This window comes from Mustelus asterias, chromosome 9, assembly GCF_964213995.1.
Source record: "Mustelus asterias chromosome 9, sMusAst1.hap1.1, whole genome shotgun sequence".
NCBI lineage: Eukaryota > Metazoa > Chordata > Chondrichthyes > Carcharhiniformes > Triakidae > Mustelus > Mustelus asterias.
Window position 1 is genome coordinate 15,401,305 of NC_135809.1, and position 20,646 is coordinate 15,421,950.

The window sequence follows — 20,646 nt, forward strand, 5'->3', positions numbered from 1 at the left end:
CCGCTCCCTTTCTCAGAGAATTATCCAGAGGTGCTTTCGCAGATATTTACCCCCTGTACAAGATTTGGACTTCTCGCACACAGCGCAAACCACTTGCGTTTGTTGGAACGGATGAACTGTCCCTACTTCAGACAGCAGAATCGTTTATCCAGAATTCTCATTCGCTTAAAACTGGATGCGGCACAGAATCATACTTGCAGCTAATCATTTGTCGACGGAAAATGGATTACAGAATTGGCACCCGGTATAGATTAGAAAATCGTTTCTATTTGATATAGAACGCCAAGGCTTGGTGGTATAACGAAAGATAAAATACCTCCAAAGCCCCCGGGCATATTTCATTCGTATCCTGGATAATCTGATTATTTTAAGATTCTGCACTGCGGCTTTAGTTTATACCCTGTTTTTATCACGATCCTCCCTTTAGATTCATTGTTTGTTAAAAAAAAAGCCATTCTAATAAAATTGGTACAAGGCACCGGAACTGGTGTAATCATTTGGTTTTTTTTCTGTTTGCCGAATTAAATCAAGTTACTGATGGCAGGATTATGCCAAGAAAAAGAGGGAAACATTTGTACAAGTGGCCGAAAGCACCGTGATTGTAACAGTGAGGAGGTATTTGAATATATAAAATCCAATACCGCCCCATTCTTCAATATTTTAGACTCGTCTGAAGGAGGGAATGGTTTTTAAACTTGTTATTTCTCCACCTTCAGATTAAGAATTGGGCCTCGCGATTGTGTTTCCTTTCTGGAATCTGTTTAAATGCAACATTGGAACATTTCTGAAGTTTGTTTGTTGATAATTAGGAAACTGATGAGATGGAGCCGCCAGTTAGCACAATCGAAACAGGGGACTTGACAATTTTGTTCACGTTTCAAATTACTCCACAAGAATGATACAATTTTACATACAGAGCCGGAGCCAAGGTTAAAAACAATAAGGCTTATATCACTCCCAGAGAATTCAAATAGATATATGATGGTAGCTAATTTTGTATTTTGGGGAGGAGGGAATGATACTTGCACAGTAACTTCATTGCAGTGCTAATGTAACATCAGTGCTAATCCTCATCCACATCAGTGTTAATGTAAGCCTACTTGTAACACTAATAAATAAGCTTTCTAAAACATAATGTCCTAAATAAGTGCTGGATAAACGCAGCAGGTCTGGCAACATCTGTGGACAGAGAGACAGAGTTAACGTTTCGAGTCCAGTATGATTCTTCTGCAGAACTGAATGTCCTTAGCAGCTGCTTCCTTTGAGTTGCCAATTTATTCGTCTGTTGACGGCGATCCCGAATTGACTGGGAGAAAGTAGCCATCTGAATATACTTTTTGGAGGTGGACATTGGTGAGGTGACTCAAGGGTGTGTGTGTGTGAAAGGGGTGACCTTAGTAAATGATGTTCCAAAGAACCGAACTCTGAGTAATTGCTGGCCAGTTATCCAAACCAGAACCTCAAACTCGGAAAATAGTTTGGCGAGAACACAACTTCACTTCTGCTGACGTTTGAAATGTTATTTTCTTTTGATTTGAATCGCTATAGATCAGACTAACAGATTGTAAACTGATGCAACAATAAACACAATATCAGAGGCTGATTGGGTCGAATATTGTTAGGATTAAATTTGCTCCAAATCTGTTCATAACTCTGCGGTAAAATTTGTAAATAGGTTTTGTTTACTAGCGAGAAAAAAATTGCATTTGGGGTCTTGGGTCGGACATTTGAAAGCGGGCTGGAATTTGGGAAACTTTTCTTTACAGTTGAGAGTTTAGCAGAGTGACATGTCATAGACACACCTTCCTTCCCGTCAGAGTGACATTGTGCACCTCACTACACCATCACATGTAAAGCTTCAGGCCAATCGCATCACATCCTGCACCCAGACTCACTCCAGACTTTCCCAAAAGTTGCAACATTTAGGAAGAGTCACTTATCACCAAAGGAACTCCGCTGTTTCTAACTTGCTTTGGAAGAGAGAGAGAAAAAGAAATTAGTCACCACATTCGTTGGCCCCCTCCCTCCTACACCCCCCTCCCTCTCCTGTTTTGTTTACTCTCACCATGCTGCCAAGTCCGGTTCCAGCACCGGCAGTGTCCTGGGAAGCACCTCCTCTCCTCCACTCACCTCAGCTCCCCGCATTCCACAACTTGGGCAAGAGTTTTCTCATTGACAATTTGCTCCGGGTAAATGCCCCTCTGAGCCGCCCGCTCCGGCCGATCCCTGCCAACCCAGCTCCAGTGAAAGTGCCCCAGACTGCGGAACAAATCGGCCCACCGGGAGGTCCACATCCGACAAGACCCTCCTTTCAGCTCGTTAACCCCTCAGACAAGCAGCCTGCTCCAGTCACCTCCACCAGCCACACAGTCTCATATCCTGAAATAGGTAAGATTTCACACCATTTCTCTTTGTTCTGCAGGCCTCATCAATATTTTCACAGTAACTTCTTTGCAGTGTTAATGTAAGCCTACTTGTGACACTAATAAAATATTACTCGAAGATATAAATGCCTCAATAATTTTCACGCAGTTTCATAAATACCATTTCGGAATTATATAATTTTACCTGCAAGCGTTTCATGCAGACACGTTCCTTAAAATATTGTTGCTACCGTCTAGTTGCACTGAACATTTTGGATGATTTAATTACTTATTCAACAATGCTCACACACAATTCTGCAAGAAAATTAGAAGGATAAAAGATATACAATTCTGCAATTTACTCAATATGCGAAATCATAGTATAATTTTATTGTACTATGGATGCTTCTGTAGATTCAGCTAAAAACCAAATGTTAGACAATTCCTAAGGCTTTGTGGATTTGTATTTTGCTGGCTGCAATTTATATAGTGACTTTGGCACCGAATGCAAAGCAGATTCAGATCAACATTGACACAAAAGTAACCATGATTGGACTATACTAAATGCAAGTGGCGACAACCCCAATGCGTTGCAAGATACAATATAACTCCCGCCCAGAGCAAAGCCAGATTTGAAGAATCTCACTGGAATCTCCTAAGGCCTGTTTCTTTATCGTTCAGAAAAATAAAGCCACCTGAACATCGAAAAGTCTGTACTACAAATGAAAGAAAGCGAAAGGACTGCGGGGTGGGGAAACGGATATGGAAATACTGTGGCGGGGGGAGTCTTTCAAATTTCAGCATTTTGCCTTTATCAGAGTGTATCTGTTCCAGCTTTAAAAACGAACCTGTCTGTACTTTCTACAGGTGCTGTGTTTCTGTTTTTTTATTTGTGTAAAACATGAGTATCCCGGGGAGCTGAGCTCCTTACTGTGACTAACAGCAGTGTACAGTTGGCAGTATAACTTCAACTTGATGGTTGCACATTTCACACGTTGCACAGATACCAAGCTGAGACTGGTGGCCAGACGTATTTTGCATCTACCACACAAAGATACAAAAAAAGGACAAAAAAAATCACCACTCTATAACTTCTAACAAGACACAATGCTATTCGACCATCCTACACACGGTTCCTGCAACATTAACAAGCAAATTGTGCCCACACATCTTGCATGTATGAGAAATGGATTCAGCTTTGCATCAATGCAAATGCTCGCCAGAACGGAATTTACCAGGAGACCCGAAATCAGGTCCGAAAGATTGTCATTTTTCCCTGATTTCCCAGTGATTACAGCAAAGCCTAAGAGGTTCTCAGATGCATATTAGAGTCCAGGGAACTTTTTCCAAATTTCTGTGAGCATTAACATTTCAATCAACTTTTAGATGGCGAGGGAATGTTACGTACTGGCACATCCCATGCTCCAGGACTAGGTGCTGAGGGACAAGGCAGCTGACAAAGGCCTTTTAGCCACAGTACACCCAGCAGCTCAGGCCGAGAGGGGCTGGAAACTGAGTGAAACTGTGTGTTTGACATGTAATGGATATTGTAAATATTGACTGTAATTATAAATGCAATGAGTAACATACAATATGGGAAGAAACTGATTTGCTTTGCACCTTATGTAATGTTAACTTTGAACAGTCATGTAATATGCTCCTAACAATTTTATTAATACAGTATATGTTTGGAAAATGAATTAGATGGAGGGGAGACTTCACACATGTGCAAGTCCTTGCACAAAACTTCAATTTCCCTAATTAGTGGTGACTCCATAACCTTGTAAACACATACCAATCACAAAGTAGTTTTTAAAGGACACAGAAATATCCAATGACACTGTTGTATCATTCCAGAATGAGGGGAAGCATTTAACAAATATAAGTGTCCTTTAAAGGTGTTTGAAAGCAAATGTAAATATATTCATGCATCTCCACCATAACACAAGAGCAGAAATTGGAACTATAACTTAACCAAGTAGGACTTGTTCAATTACTGCTTCCTTGGCAATTAAAAAGCTGTGTTATAAAGTGCTAACTTTACCCTCATTCACAATTTCAAAATCATTTGTAATTCTAAATGTGAAATATTATAAATGATCATAGATATTATAAATTATAAAGAAAATCTGGGTTGCAGAAACATTAATAGAGAAGAATGGAAACATTCAGCAATCTGACAGTCAAATATTAATCAAATATTCAACATTTTGACACTCAAATGCTAGTCATTTTTTTCTTCTGTGTGCTGATCGGTGTACTTCAGTATTTTCTTTCTTTTTTAAATAAATTCCCATATTTCATGCGACTTTACACAGATTCCCAGCGATATCCATAAACAACACAAGAGGAGTATTCCTCTGTGTCATTCAGATGAGACCATGAACTGTATTAAAATTTATTATGAAGAATAATTGAAAACTTGGCTATAGTTGGACTGCGAATTTTGCATTGATACATCCTGGGTTTAAAGAGATAATAATATGTGGATCTAAGTTAGCTAAAGTTCAGCAGCAGGTGATTCCCTCTGTGAGGCCAGTTCTCATTTGTGTGTGTATTAGTTACTGCAGACTTTTCAAGTGTTCTGTGTGGAGCCACCTTTAAAAGTAGTCAGGGAACCCATTTTATTAAAGTTTCTGGGAAAGGCAGCAGTTACACTCTCAGCTCTTCTCTAGAATCTTAATATTAAAAATTAATATTTTTATATTAATATTAAAAATTAAAGGCAAATAATTTTGAGATTGTATCCAAATCCCAGAAAAGGAATCCATGGGGAGTTCTGTCCACTAGGGCATGCAACCTTATATAAACAGCTTTATCATTTTTGTCCCAAAGAGTTGTAAGAGATAACCACATTTGCAGTTACATAGAATAAAACAAAATGCACATGAAAACAGTATTTAATTACTTTAGATTTTTAAAAAACATATTTTTAAATCATGGTGAAATACTTAAAAGCCTATATATTGAACTTTAACTTAGAATCAATTCCAGTGGATAGAGATTTGTAAATACCTGTTAGACTTTGGTAAACACCGCCAATTCTAATAACTGCAACATACTTTATTCATTTATGGGATGTGGGCGTTAATAGTTAGGCCAGTATTTATTGCCCACCACTAGTTGCCCTTGAGAAGGTGGTGATGAGCTGTCTTCCTGAACCACTACAGTCCATGTGGTGTAGGGAGGGAGTTCCAGGATTGTGACCCAGTGACAGTGAAGGAAAAGCGATATATTTCCAAGTCAGGATGGTGGGTGATTTGGAGGGGAGTTTCCAGCTGGTGGTGTTCCCAGGTATCGGTTATCCTTGTTCTTCTAGATGGTAGTGGTCGTGGTTTGGAAGGTGCTGCCTAAGCAACCTTGGTGAGTTCCTGCAGTGCATTTTGTAGATGGTACACATTGCTGCCACTGTTTGTCGGTGGTGAAGGGAGTAAATGTTTGTGGGAGGGGTACCAGTCAAATGGGCTGATTAGTCCTGGATGGCATTGAGCTTCTTGATTGTTGTTGGAGCTGCACTCATCCAAACAAATGGAGTGTATTCCATCACACTCATGACTTGTGCCTTGTAGATGGTGGAGAGACTTAGGGGAGTCAGTAGGTGAATTACTCGCCATAGGATTCCTAGCCCCTGAGCTGCTTGCATAGCCATAATTTGTATGGCTTGTCCAGTTCAGATTCTGGTCAGTGGTAACTCCAGGATGTTGATAGTGGGGAATTCAATGATGGTAATGCCATTGAATGTCAAGGGGCAATGGTTAGATTCTCTGTTGATGGAGATGGTCATTGCCTGGCATTTGTGTGATGCTAACGTTACTTTCCACTGGTCAGCCCATCCTGGATATTGTCCAGGTCTTGCTGCGTTTGAACGTGAGCTGCTTCAGTATCTGAGGAGTCACAAATGGTGTTGAACATTGTGCAGTCATCAGTGCACCCCCACTTTTGACCTTATAATGAAAGGGAGGTTATTGATGATGAAGCTGAAGATGGTTGGGGCTAAGTCACTACCCTGAAGAACTCCTGCAGTGATGTCCTGGAACTGAAATGATTGACCTCCAATCATCATCGCCATTTCCTTTGTGTCAGGTATGACTCCAACCAGTGGAGGGCTTTCCCCCTGATTCCTATTGACTCCAGTTTTATTAGGGGTCCTTGATTCCACACTCAGTTAAACGCTGCCTTGTTGTTAAGTGCAGTCATTCTTGCCACAACTCTGGAGTTCAGCTCTTTTGTTCATGTTTGAACCAAGGCCGTAATGAGGTCAGGAGCTGAGTGACCCTGGAGGAACTCAAACTGAGCATCAGTGAGCAGGTTATAATTGAGTAAGTGCTGCTTGATAGCACTGTTGGTGACTCCCTTCCATCATTTTAATGATGATCAAGAGTAGACTGATGGGGTGGTAATTGGCTGGGTTGGATTTGCCCTGTTCCTTGTGTACAGGACATACCTGAGCAAGTTTTCACATTGCCAAGTAGATGCCAGCGTTGTTGCTGTACTGGAACAGCTTAGCTAGGGGCACAGCAGCCTAGCTGGAGCACAAGTCTTTAGGACTACTGCCGGAATATTGTCGGACACATAGCCTTTGCAGTATCCAGTGCCTTCAGTCATTTCTTCATATGAAATGTTGAGTGAATCGAATTGGATGAAGATTGACATCTGTGATACTGGGAACCTCTGGATGAGGCCCTATTATAAGTCACTAGGACCAGACAAGATGCATCCACAGATACTAAGGGAAGTAAGAGTGAAAATTGTGAAGGCACTGGCCATAATTTTACAATCTTTCTTAGATACAAATGTCACACCCTTGTGCTAAGACCCAGGCCAGAAACTCCAAGGTATTTGTGAAGATAACCTAGATCCTAAGTTTAACATTTGATTTTGGCATGGGTGAACATAAGGTGTTTCACTTCAGGAATGTTTCAAGTGACTCCCTAGGAAGTTTTTATTAAACAAAGTTTATTTAAGAACACAGTTAAAATTTAACAAAAATAATTAGCATAACTTTTACCAATTACAAGAATTAACAATATAAACTTTAACCACTAGCTATCTCTGTTGTTCCAAGTCAAACACCATCCTACATACACCCTTCTCCAGACTTGGCACAAAAACAAGTATGCTCACGTGATGCTGGATTTTCAGGATTTTTACACCTGCTGTCAATTGATCCTTTGAATGTTGAATCAATTCTCTGAGACTTCCCAGTCCCAGAATTTTCAGCAAGCATCCGGAGAGAGAGAGAGGCAGAGACACTGCCTTCTTCCACCAGCTTCTAGCAGCAACTGAGAACCAAAACTAAAAACTGGACTTTTCTGTGGAAAGAATACTATCCCCAGGCACATCACCTGACCTGTCAATTATCCACAAATTGAGCTCCACTCATCAATCCCCAAAGGACCATTAAACCACAGAGAACTGCATTAGTCCAGATTAAAATCAGTATGATGGCCATTATATTGCTTCAGTAACAATTAGAGGACACTGGTTACAGACATCATGGCACCAATAAAATGCTAGGATCTGCTTGAAAAACCTGCAGAGAAACATGATTAAAATACATTTCTTAAAGGCACCAGATCATCACACTTGTTAAAAAAAAGGTTTAAGGATATGCCCAGCAACTACAGACCACTCAGTTTAGCCTTGATGGTGGGAAGCTTTTCAAAACAGTGATTCAGGACAAAATTAACAGTTACTTGGGCAAATATAGATTAACTAAGGAAAATCAGCATGGATTTGTTAAAGGGAAATCATATTTAACTCGCTTGAGTTTTTTGATGACGTAATATAACGTTAATGCTGTTGATGTGTCATACAAGGATTTCTAAAAAGCATTTGATAAACTGCCACAGAATCATGTAATCGCTACAGTGCAGAAGGAGGCTATTCGGCCCATCAAGTCTGCACTGACCACAATCCCACCCAGGCCCTATTCTCGTAACCACACATATTTACCCTGCTAATCCCCCAACACACTACGGGTCAATTTACCATGGCCAATCAACCTACCCCACACATCTTTGGATTATGGGAGAAAACCAGAGCACCCGGAGGAAACCCATGCAGACATGGAGAGAATGTGCAAACTCTACACAGACAGTGACCTGGGGCCGGAATTGAACCTAGGACCCTGGCGCTGTGAGGCAGCAGTGCTAACCACTGTGTCATTGTGTCGCCCCAGAACAGATTTCACACCTCATGGAATAAAAAGAACAGTAGGAACCTGGATATAAAATTGGCTGTGAGACAGAAAACAGAGAGTAGTGGTGAAAAGTTGCCTTTTGGATTGAGGGAAGGTTTCTACAGGTGTCAGTGTTAGGACCCCTGTTTTCCCTGATATTTATTAGTAACCCATGCATGTACAGGGCCCAGTTACAAAGTTTGCGCATGAGGCAACACTTGGAAATATTGTCAATGGTGTGGAGGATAGTGTTAAATTTCACAAGAGCAGGCAGATTGGAGGAAATGCTGGACAAGTGACAGTTAAATTTAATGCAGAGAAGTGCAAAGTGATTCATTTTGGATTTAGGGGCGGCACGGTGGCACAGTGGTTAGCACTACTGCCTCACAGCGCCAGGGGACCTGGGTTCAATTCCAGACCCGGGTCACTATCTGTGTGTAGTTTGCACGTTCTCCCCATATCTGTGTGGGTTTCCTCCAGGTGCTCCGGTTTCCTCCCACAGTCCGAAGATGTGCGGGTTAGGTTGATTGGGCATACTAAATTGACCCTAGTGTCAGGGGGATTAGCAGGATAAATATGTGGGGTTACAGAAATGGGGCCTGGATGGGATTGTGGTCGGTGAAGACTCGATGGACTGAATGGCCTCCTTCTGCATTGTAGGGATTCTATGCTTCTATGATTCTATGAATGTAAAGTAAATGGTACAATTCTAAAGGGGTGTAGGAGCAGAGGGACCTGGGTGAATATGTGCACAAATCATTGAAGGTGGTTGGACAGGTTGAGAGAGTGCTTAGTAAAACATACAGCATCCTGGGCTTTATAAATAAGGGCATAAAATACGAAAGCAAGGAGGCAATGATGAAGCTTTATAAAACACTGGGGCAGCCCCAACTAGAGTATTGCATCTAGTTCTCGGTGACAAGCATCAGGATGGATGTAAAGGTTTTAGACAGGGTGCAGAGAAGATTCACCAGAATGCTTCCAGGGATGAGGAAGTTCAGTTACCCAGATTGATTAGAGAAGTTGGGGATGATTGGGGCTGGTTAGGTGCATTGGCCATGCTAAAATTCTCCCTCAGTGTACCTGAACAGGTGCCAGAGTGTGGCAGCTAGGGGATTTTCAGAGTATCTTCTTCGCAGTGTTAATGTAAGCCTACTCGTGACACTAATAAACTTTACTTTTTACTTTTACTTTACTCCCTGGAGAAGAGAAAGTTGGGAGGAGATTTGATAGAGGTGTTGAAAATCAGGAGGGTTCTGGACATGCAGACAGGGAAAAACTGTTCCCAATCTGGGAACGTTCCCAGAATCAGAGGACATGGATTTAAGGTAAGCTAATGAAACAATGGCAACAAGAGTAAAACCCTCTTGATGCAGCAAGTGGTTAGGATCTGGAATCCATTGTCTGAGAGTGTGGTGGAGACAGAGTTCAGTGGTGGCTTTCAAAATAGACTTCATCACCTAATGTAAAGTTTATTGATTAGTCACAAGTAGGCTTACATTCACACTGTAATGAAGTTACTGTGAAAATCCCCTAGTCACCACACTTTGGCGCCTGTTCGGGTACACTGAGGGAGAATTTAGCATGGGGAACACACCTAACCAGCACATCTTTCGGACTGTGGGAGGAAACCGGAGCACCGGAGGAAACCCACGCAGATACAGGGAGAACGTGCAAACTCCACACAGACAGTGACCCGAACCAGGAATTGAACCCCATCCCTGGTGCTGTGAGGCAGCAGTGCTAACCACTGTGCCACCCTGCGGAGGAAAGAGAAAGTTCTGCAGGGGAATGGGCGCATTGGTCTAGGGGATTTTCACAGTAACTTCATTGCAGTGTTAATGTTACTTGTGACACTAATAATTAAACTATCTGGCAGACAGTGGAACGCACGGGCACAATGGGCCGAATGGTCTCTCTCTCTCTCTCTGCGTTGTAACCATTCTGTCATTTAATATTATTCTGTAGCGGCGGCCAACGAAAACGCAAAAACGACACACCGAAACGTCTGAAATTCGTTTCCTTCTGAGTTACAGAACAGATTTGTACACCAGAGTGATTAACGGGCGGATTATTGCAGTGCTAATGGTTTTAAGAAATGCCTTTTCTTTGCAAGTTAGCTGAAATACCGCTGATCTAATATTTTTAATTTTGGATTTAATATTTTTTTTTGCAGCTTTATCCAAATGTTTCCTGCCGACTTTCCCCCAGATCTTCCTGGCTTGCTGCGGTGGGTCCTGTCAGCAGCCGGTCTCCCCCACTGCTTTTCCGAGTAAGTTTTTGTGATGCATCAGTAACGCCTGATGTGTTTTGTATACCGTAGCAATACGATTTCATGTGGTCTGAAAAATGGTTACAAGTCAAACGCCACGTTTCGCCTTCACAACGTGTCAACATTTCAATGTGCTAAAAATCAGTCTTCAGGCTGACATTTTGCAGATTTCCACACTGAAGCAACATTGCAAGAACATGACCGTACTTAAAATGTATTAACAACAATCTATTCCCCCCCCAGTTAATCTATTCCAGTACATTTCGTTGTATCTTCATTCACCCCGGGGAAAACATGTTTTTCCTTTCTAATTTGTTTAAAATAAGAACATTTCTAAAATATATCAGGGGCAATTAACTAATGTTACATGCATTTAAAGGGCACCAGAGGTTTTATTCTGTGATGGTTTGGCTTACCGAAGGCATTGTGGCATTAAATCAAACCAACTGTTCAGATTTGCACTGGCTAAATGGCTTTTTCTTTTTTTAAAAAAAAACACACCCCGAAAGGAGAGTTGCCAATTTGAATGCTTCTTGACAAGCGAGGCAGCAAATTCTGGCTGTTTAATGGGCTGAGTCTCTCCCTGAGCTGTTTTTAGGGGGCTGCCACTTTCCCACAGAGCGTTTTACACGGCCAAGGCTCCGGTACAATGGTCAACGGGACCGTGACCAATCGCCACTTTCACTCCCTTCATCCACACGCGACCTCGTCACTATTTTTCACAGTGCGGATGAACTTTCTAAATCAGCCTGCATTAAGAAAGCACTGGACCCTTGGGAGGGGAGGGGGGATGGGGTCAGGCGCCCTTTCCGACTGCCATAAATAAAGCTCTTGTTTGCCACTCTTCACTCTGTCTCTCACATTCCAATTGAGGGAACCCGCCAACCACACTCATTGAGACCCAGTTCATTGAAACAGAAATGAAATCGACTTTTATAGACTTTCTTTAGCTGAAGCGGGTAGACCGTCCTGTCTTACCTGACTACGAGTCAGCGGATGAATCGAGTTTAGAAACAAAAGACTTTTCTAATCGTATTAAATCCCCAGTCAGTCAAAAGCCCAATATTTATTTATTAATGTCACAAGTAGGCTTACATTCTCACTGCAATGAAGTTACTGTGAAAATCCCCAAGTCTCCGCATTCTGGTGCCTGTTCGGGTACACTGAGGGAGAATTTAGCATGGCCAATTCACCCAACCTGCGCATCTTTTGGGCTATGGGAGGAAACCGGAGGAAACCCATGGGGAGAATGTGCAAACTCCACACACAGTGACCCAAGCCGGGAATCAAATTCGGGTCCCTAGCGCTGTGAGGCAGCAGTGCTAATCACTGTGCCACCGTGCCGTCCTAGACCACCCCATTCCCAATAACAAGTTGCAATTCTATCGGGCTCAGCACACATGGCTTACATCCAAGCATGTAACAAGGAGCAGGCATATATAGCAGAGAGGGAAAGAAAAGGTCAAATTGGATAGGGCTGACGGAGAACTTGAAATGTTCAGCAGATTTTTGGAAGCAGAATGGGAGGGGGTAATGGTTGAGGATTATAGGAGAGAATTCCAGAGGGTCGGGACATTGTGGCCCAAAACAGAGTCTGCCAACGCTGGAGCAAAGAGGAAAGGAAATCCAGAGTCAGAGGAGTGCAAATGAGAGCATAGGACTGAAGGCAGTCTTGGAATGAAGATGGGGGCAAGCCATTGTGGCATTGAAGACAGAGAAAAGAGTCTTTGTCGGGCTATGGAGAGCTTGGTAAGGACCAAGGTGATGAACAGGCTCAGACTTTGTTCGGGGAAGTCTATGGTAGATGCATTGCGAAAGAGTTGCAATGTGTAGTGGGCGGAAATAGTGGGGAGTGAAGGGGTAGATGGGAGTGTAGGAGGGTTGAGTGTCTGGTTAGGAAAGTTATCAAACCCTGATGTGGTATTTTGGAGAGTTAGATGCTGAAATGGACAAAGGTGATCTAAATCACAGAATCCCTGCAGTGCAGAAGAAGGCTATTTGACCCATCGAGTCTGCACCAACTCTCCGACAGAGCATCCTTCCCAGGCCCTATCCCTGTAATCCCATGTATTTACGTCGCTAATCCCCTAACCTACACATCTTGGGACACTAAGGGGCAATTTAGCATGGCCAATCAACCTAACCCGCACATCTTTGGAGTGTGGGAGGAAACCAGAGCACCCGGAGGAAACCCACACAGACATGGGGAGAATGTGCAAACTCCGCACAGACACTGACCCAAACTGGGAATCGAATCTGGGTCCCTGGCGCTGTGAGGCAGCAGTGCTAACCACTGTGCCACCGTGCCACCTAAATGAGGAAAGTGTGCAAAAAGAGAAAATTCAACTCATGATCCACCGAGATACTGAGGTTAATATCTTGCATCTGCTTATTTAAGATTTATAAAAACAATTATAAGCTAGATGTATGGCTGTAGCTTATATGACTTCGCCTAAGGGTTACCTCCCTATATAAATTGCTTTATTCGTTCTCCGAACAATGATTGAAACTAGAGTAGTGAGCTCTAGTAAGTGGGAAAAAATGCATTTACTTGTAGTGTATTTTGCCTCCTCAGCCGAGTACAGATTCCATTCTAATCGGTTGGGGCAGTTTATTGAAGGAGCCCCTGTAGGGATCCTCCTCCACTGTCAATCACCCCGCATTCATGGATCTGGTCGAAATTAGTACAGCTGAATGAACCTATGACTATCTAAGGGTATGTGCTGAATGGACGCGGACTGATTTGTTGTACAGAGAATGGGTACATCCATCATGCTGGCCTTTTACCTCCAGTAATGACACAATTACATATAAATGATTCCTACTTTTGATATTGATAGCAATTTAATATGTGCACCCCTCTGACTTTCAGTAAGACAAACTTAATTTTACAGACAAAAGCTATTTAAATCTGTATTTGCCATTAATTTAGATAATTATCCTATAAAATACCAAACTCCACTTTTGGGTTCCAACTCTTTATAATATTTTTCCATAATCTTTTGATTTAAAGCTTTTATTTGCTTGATGTCAACAGGCCATATCATGCTTTAACTTATAATCTGGGCAGTTACTTACAGGAGACTTCCACTGAGTGTTAAGATTGGACTGAGGTTACCCACTATCTCCGTAGCTACTTCCTTTAATATCTCGGGATGCAACTCAGCAGGTCCAGGGGACCTATCAATCTTTAGCCTCGTTAGTTTTCCTGGTACTTCTGCACTTGGGTGGCACAGTAGCACAGTGGTTAGCACTGCTGCCTCACAGCACCAGGCACCTGGGTTCAATTCCCGGCTGGGTCACTGTCTGTGTGGAGTCTGCATGTTCTCCCCGTGTCTGCATGTGTTTCCCCTGGGTGCTCTGGTTTCCTCCCACAGTCTATTTAACAATGATTAGCAGGCCCAAGATAGTAATCTCTGGGTCATATAGCATCCCCCCCCTCCCCCCCCCCCCCCAACTGACCAGCGGGGTTTACAAATGCTCCCCACTAACGGAGAACAGGTGTGTTCACCCGCTGGTGGGGACAGAGGCCATTGAGGGCCCCCAGGAGATCAGGGAAAGGGGGGAGTTGCCACTTTGGAGTTGCCCCCAAGGGGGGAGTTGCCAGGGTGCCAGGCTGGCACTGCCCACTGGGAAATGGGGCGGAGCCAGAGGGGACAAGTCACATGGAGGGCGGGGCCTACTGTGGATTGATCAGTGGTGGGTGGGTGCCACTCTACAATGGGATTGGTGGGGGAGGGAGTGATGGTATGATCGTGGCTGGCCATCGAGGAGGAGGGTTGGGGCTGACCATGTGGGGGAGATCGGGGCTGGCCCCGGATGGGTTGGGGGGGTGGTCTGGTAGGCCAGGGATCGGGGGGGGGACTCAGGAGGCTAGCATCCCAGAGGGGGAAACCAGCGATCGGGGAGAAGGGGACTTGGAAAGAAGGCCAGTGATGGGGGGGGGCCAATGCGCATGCACCGATCTCCCTGCTGACAGTGGACGCAGTAGCCCACTCAGCACGCTTATTCTGGCCTCTCCAGCCAGATGAGGCCCCGCCCCACAAGTTCTGACATGAGTCCCTCTGAGGCACTCTGTGTTCACAGAGTGTCAGAGGTTCATTCAGGTAAGTACATGCAAAAAATGGGTGGGAAAATCTTCCATTTTCCCACCCGTTGGGCACTTAGCTGTTGTTTTGGGAGAATCCTGGCCATAATGTGGCAAAGATTAATGTTAGGCCAGAGGATTGGGGCAAGTTTTAAGAACTAACAAAAGATGATCAAATAAAATAAAGAAGGAGAAGATAAACTATGAGGGTAAACTAGAAAGTAATATAAAAATGAACAGCAAGAGTTTCTTTGAATATATAAAAAGGAAGAGAGAGGCCAAAGTAAGCAATGGCGCCTTAGAAAATGAGACTGGAAAAATAATGAGGAACCAAGAAATGGCAGAGGAATTAAACAAATATTCTGCATCAGTCTTTACAGTGGAAGACACTAATAATATTCCAAGAATACATTATAATCAAGGGCAGAAGGGGGAGGAAATAAATATAATAATCACGAGAAGTTAAGTTTATTTATTAGTATCACAAGTAGGCTTACATTAGCACTGCAACAAAGTTACTGTGAAAATCGCCACACTCCGTCTCCTGTTCGGGTACACTGAGGGAGAATTTAGCATGGCCAATGCACCTAACCAGCACGTCTTTCAGACTGTGGGAGGAAGCCAGAGCACCCAGGGGAAACCCATGTAGACACGGGGAGAACATGCAGACTCCACACAGACAATGATATGCTAATCTGCTCTGCACTGATTTCAACACGGAGCTGATTACATGAAAAAACATCGCCTGGGAGACTCATAATTGGCGCATGCCGGTCACGAGTCCAGCTAAAGGCCCCCTCTGCCCGCTGTTGTCTCCCGGCCTGCTGCGCTACTCAGGCAGCACAGCGGGTTGGGAGAATCGTGGCCTAAATGTTTTCTCTTTGAGTTTAATACTACCCTTAACTTCCTTGGTTAAACCATAGTTGATTTATCCCCTTCCTAGAGTCCTTCTTCCTCACTGGGATATATCTTTATTGTGAACCATTGCAAGTGACAACATCTAAATGTATTGTAACTGTTCAATGCTAGTTGAATGGACACAAGAACAACATGTGCATTTTTATGACACCTTATGCCTGTCAGAAACATGCCAACATACTTCACATACAACAGATTGGTTAAGTAGTCGTTATTTAGATGCACTTGGGAATCATTTGTGATCCACAGTTTTCCAACAACTATCTAGTCAATCTATTTTGATAGCATTGGGCCAATAGAGTGATGGCTTGAATACCAGTTGAATTCTGTACATTTCATTGAACGATGCGAGAGGATCTTTAACTCAACCTGATTCACTGGAAGGGGCAGAATGGGCATTGGTTTAACATTTCATCCGAAGGACAACACCTCTGACGCTGCAAGACTCCTTCAGTATTTCACTGTAGTATACTCCTATATTCAAGGCCTGAAGTGAAGTTTGGAGGAATGGGTGGAAATTTAAGCAAATGTGGGCAAAAAATAGAAGATATTTTATCAGTCACAAATTAAACCAGTTTGGTAATTTTTAAGCTCTCAATCTAGATTTATCATTCAAAGTTCCTGCCCAGACCTGTTTCACTGGCATCAAGAAAGAAAATGTTATGCGTTGAAGGAAGAGCTACTCTTAAAGTTGGGCTTTGGCTTTTGAATTATTGGAAACTTAGATAATATCCTCGTCTGAACAAATGTATCAAATCTCAGGAATTGTGATTCCGAAGAAAGTTTAAAAAAGTTCTGCTTCTTTCAATTGTGAAGAGCAATGTCCCGATTGGTGTCGAGAACTTACTCAAACGATGGGTTCAAAACCCAACAGCCATCACTTTAAAAATGAGCAGTAAACGGAAGCATTTTGCATAAAGGATAATTGGCAGCAGGATGGTGTTTATGAATTAACATTTCCAACACTGAGTGTTGTATGAAAGGAGTGGATTGATATGGCAGCACGGTGGCACAATGGTTGGCACTGCTGCCTCACAGCGCCAGGGATCCGGGTTTAATTCCGGCCTTGGGTCACTGTCTGTGTGGAGGCATTCTCTTCATGCCTGCATGTGTTTCCTCCGGGTGCTCCGGTTTCCTCCCACAGTCCAAAGATGTGCAAGCTGGGTTGACTGGCCATGCTAAATTGACCCTAGTGTCAGAGGATTAGCAGGGTAAATATGTGGGGTTACGGCAATATGGCCTGGGAGGGCTTGTGGTCGGTGCGGACTCGATGGGCCAAATAGCCTCCTTCTGCACTGTAGGGATTTTATGATTCTATGAAAATCATGCAGGAATCTCAGTGCCTACCTACATTGCTGATGTGCCCTCCCATTGTGCAAAGCAGTGCACTCGAATCACTACACCATAAAATCAACTCTGTAAAGCATAAATTACTATGGAATATTACTGACGCAAGTCATACAAACAAATGCAAGATGCGACTAGATACGTTTCTGGAGAATGACTTGATTGAGGATTAGGGCTAAGATTAATCAATAAGTTTTGCAGGTTAAATGTTTTATTATCCTATTCCTAAAACTTGCTGTAATTGTAAATATCTTTATTTCACTCCTTAGTTAGCAGTTCTTTCAGGAGCTGTGAATTTCCTCTTTGGCCCCAGGTTAGCCACAGCAAAGTGCGAAGAGGAATCCTGCGGAGAGTGGTCTTCTCTGAGGAACAACGGAAAGCACTGGAGAAAACCTTCCAGAAACAGAAATACATCAGTAAAACAGACAGGAAGAAACTGGCCACGCACCTTGGGCTGAAAGATTCACAGGTATTGTCAATCAGAATCTAAACTGGTTCACTATCAATTAATAACAGCCTACATTTGAAGTATTGAAATGGGCCATGCAATTCCCAGCATTACAAATGAAAGAATGACACTGAGTCCTGTAACTTCTGAACTCCAGGCCTTTGTATCTGGGGGGGTTACTCCAAAAATGCGCTGGGGATTCCCCCCTTTCCTCCTGGAGGTTCCCAGGTAATTATTGCATGGAAATTGCCTCGGGGGAGTTCAAATTTCCGAGGTGGGAAACACATGTAGAATATTTTCAAGAATTCGATAAAACAGATAACCTAAACACAATTTGTATAAGATTATACATTGCAGTGGTCTAATTATGTCTTAAATATTTTTTGCTCATTGTTATAACAGGGCCTGTGAATAAAGCAAATGTTCGCTTCCTTAAAGCAAATTTTACATAAGTGAAAGGAAGAATACTCAGAATACAAAAATCAGCTCTTATATGATAACCCACACTTTCAGGAGGATGGGGGTGGTGTCGGGTAGCTCAGTTGGTTAGTTGCCTACAGTGTGACATGAAGCCAGCAGTGCAGGTTCAATCCCTGTTCTGGATGTGATAGTTCATGAAGATCTGTCTCCTTTTCTTGCCCACCTTTGTGAAGTGGTGCCCCTTACCCTATCGCCTCTCTCTAATGGAGAGAGATGCCTGTGGTCCCTTTGTGAACTATGGCCTTGTTATATTGACATTCAGGAATGGAAACCATGGGCGAGATCTTGAGCCTGCATTCCCTGATGATGTAATTGGCGGCGGGGACTCAATATCGGGTGGAAGCCACAAGTTGTGAATCTTGCTGACGAGATTGCGATTCCTGATTTTCTCCACCCTTCACCGATGATGTAATCAGGCAGAAGCACATAATGAGCGTGAACCTGATTTAAATACATTTTAATATATTTGAATCTGTGTGGTTAGCACTGCTATCTCACAGCGCCAGGGAGCCAGGTTCAATTCTGGCCTCGGGTCACTGTGTGGAGTTTACAGATTCTCCCCATGTCTCCAGGTGCTCCGGTTTCCTCTCACATGCCAAAGATGTGTGGGTTAGGTTGAAAAGCAAGCAAAATTGCCCCTTAGTGTCAGGGGGACTAGCAGGGTAAGTAAGTAGCGTTACGAGGATAGGGCCTGGGTGGGATTGTTATTGGTGCAGGCTCGATGGGCTGAATGGCCTCCTTCTGCATTGTAGGGATTCTATGATTCTATGAAGTCTTGTATTGGGACTTGAACCCAGAGCTTCTTGACCAGAAGTAGGGACACTACCCATTGCACCACAAGATCTCCTTTGTTTTTGCCTCGGCTTCTAGATGGAAAACGGTCCCATCCTAATTCTTTCCAATGGTGTAATTTTAATACTTTAGTATTTAATTAAACCATCTCTCCAAATGCATTACTGGTTTAAACAATGCACCACAGGCAATCCATTGTCACTAACAACACTAATTCAAATGCTCTCATTGATGTTTTTGACTCAAAAGGTTAAAATCTGGTTCCAGAATCGAAGAATGAAGTGGCGAAATACTAAGGAGAGGGAACTGCTTACACAAGGTTGTTCACCTGAGCAAACATTACAAGAGAAACCAGCTTCAACTTCTGACCTGAGCAACACCACTCCAAATGGCCCTGACAGGAAGGCACCACATGTAGTACAAGCATCTGTGTGCAAGTATGCTGCAGTTTCGTCAATGTCCCAGCATGGCCACACTGCTGAGAACAGAGTGCCAGCTTTGAAAATCGAGTTGTTAGAGGCAGCTTTACATCCTCGCTCTGTACAGCATAAAAAAGACACCTGAACCTCAGTTCCCCAATGGTTGCAAGTAGTCAACTTCCTCCAATTACTGCCCTATTCCATGTGTGATCCGTTTCTCTGGTTTTACCAGTGTTTAGAAGCCGGCTGAAGAGATATTCAGCGATTATAATACCAACATGTGACAAAGAGTACATGTGCAGTAATGCTGACAATTTCTTTCATTCAGACACCGTTAAACATTGATTCATTTGTAAATTTTTCACAGTTTTCTCTGCTTTGTTGATAAAATCCTTTTAGCGTTGACTGTAAAATATGAATCAAAATTTTACATTGGGGTTAATATTCTTCAAATTGAATTTGGCTGTTGTAATGTGATACCCATTGACTATGTCTCTTGTAAAAAAAAACTCAGCACAAAATAAAACGATCCTCAATACAGCCATAAAATTGCACTGTTTTCTGCATTATAACATTGACCTTAAAATGATGTATTTGATACATGTCAATCAACATAAATGTCAATGTAATATTTTCTGTGTGGACGTAATGCCAGAAAAGCAAGGCAGCCTTGTGCAACCACCTCTCTCAATCACCTCCGATATAATCGTCCAAAAACAAATTAATTATATAATCCAAAGTGATTTGATTTATTATTGTCACATGCATTAACATACAGTGAAAAGTATTGTTTCTTGCACGCTATACAGACAAAGCATACTGTTCATAGAGAAGGAAACAAGAGAGTGGAGAATGTAGTGTTACAGTCATAACTAGGGTGTAGAGAAAGATCAACTTAATGCAAGTTAAGTCCATTCAAAGTCTGACAACAGCCGGGAAGAAGCTGTTCTTGAGTTGATTGGTACGTGACCTCAGACTTTTGTATCTTTTTCCCGACGGAAGAAGGTGGAAGAGAGAATGTTCGGGGTGTGTGGGGTCCTTAATTATGCTGGCTGCTTTTCCGAGGCAGCGGGAAGTGTAGTCAGAGTCAATGAATGGGAGGCTGGTTTGTGTGATGGATTGGGCTTCATCCACGACCTATTGTACTTCCTTGCGGTCTTGGACAGAGCAGGAGCCATACCAAGCTGTGATACAACCAGAAAGAATGCTTTCTATGGTGCATCTGTAAAAGTTGGTGAGAGTCATAGCTGACATGCCAAATTTCCTTAGTCTTCTGAGCACATAAGCAGGTAAGACTGGTCTCCTAATGTTACCATGTTCAGAATCATTTGTTACGTTA

At 42.9% G+C, this 20,646-nt stretch overlaps 1 protein-coding gene across 1 annotated transcript; it reads left to right on the forward strand.

The window, feature by feature from the left end:
• Positions 1–1,901: 1,901 nt before the first annotated feature.
• Positions 1,902–19,850, forward strand: LOC144499078 (homeobox protein DBX2-like). Its single transcript, XM_078221139.1, has 4 exons — positions 1,902–2,388; positions 10,721–10,816; positions 17,438–17,637; positions 19,138–19,850. The coding sequence occupies exons 1-4, from the start codon at positions 2,067–2,069 to the stop codon at positions 19,450–19,452; spliced, it is 933 nt and encodes a 310-aa protein (XP_078077265.1). The 5' UTR covers positions 1,902–2,066; the 3' UTR covers positions 19,453–19,850.
• Positions 19,851–20,646: the final 796 nt, after the last annotated feature.

What these genes read in the sequence shown, in the direction of transcription:
- LOC144499078 (XM_078221139.1), top strand. Translation starts at nt 2,067, where the DNA reads ATGCTGCCAAGTCCGGTTCCAGCACCGGCAGTGTCCTGGGAAGCACCT. An exon ending in AGTCTCATATCCTGAAATAG is followed by an intron (nt 2,389 to 10,720) that starts GTAAGATTTCAC and finishes TTTTTTTTGCAG; the next exon opens with CTTTATCCAAATGTTTCCTG. An exon ending in CTCCCCCACTGCTTTTCCGA is followed by an intron (nt 10,817 to 17,437) that starts GTAAGTTTTTGT and finishes TTCACTCCTTAG; the next exon opens with TTAGCAGTTCTTTCAGGAGC.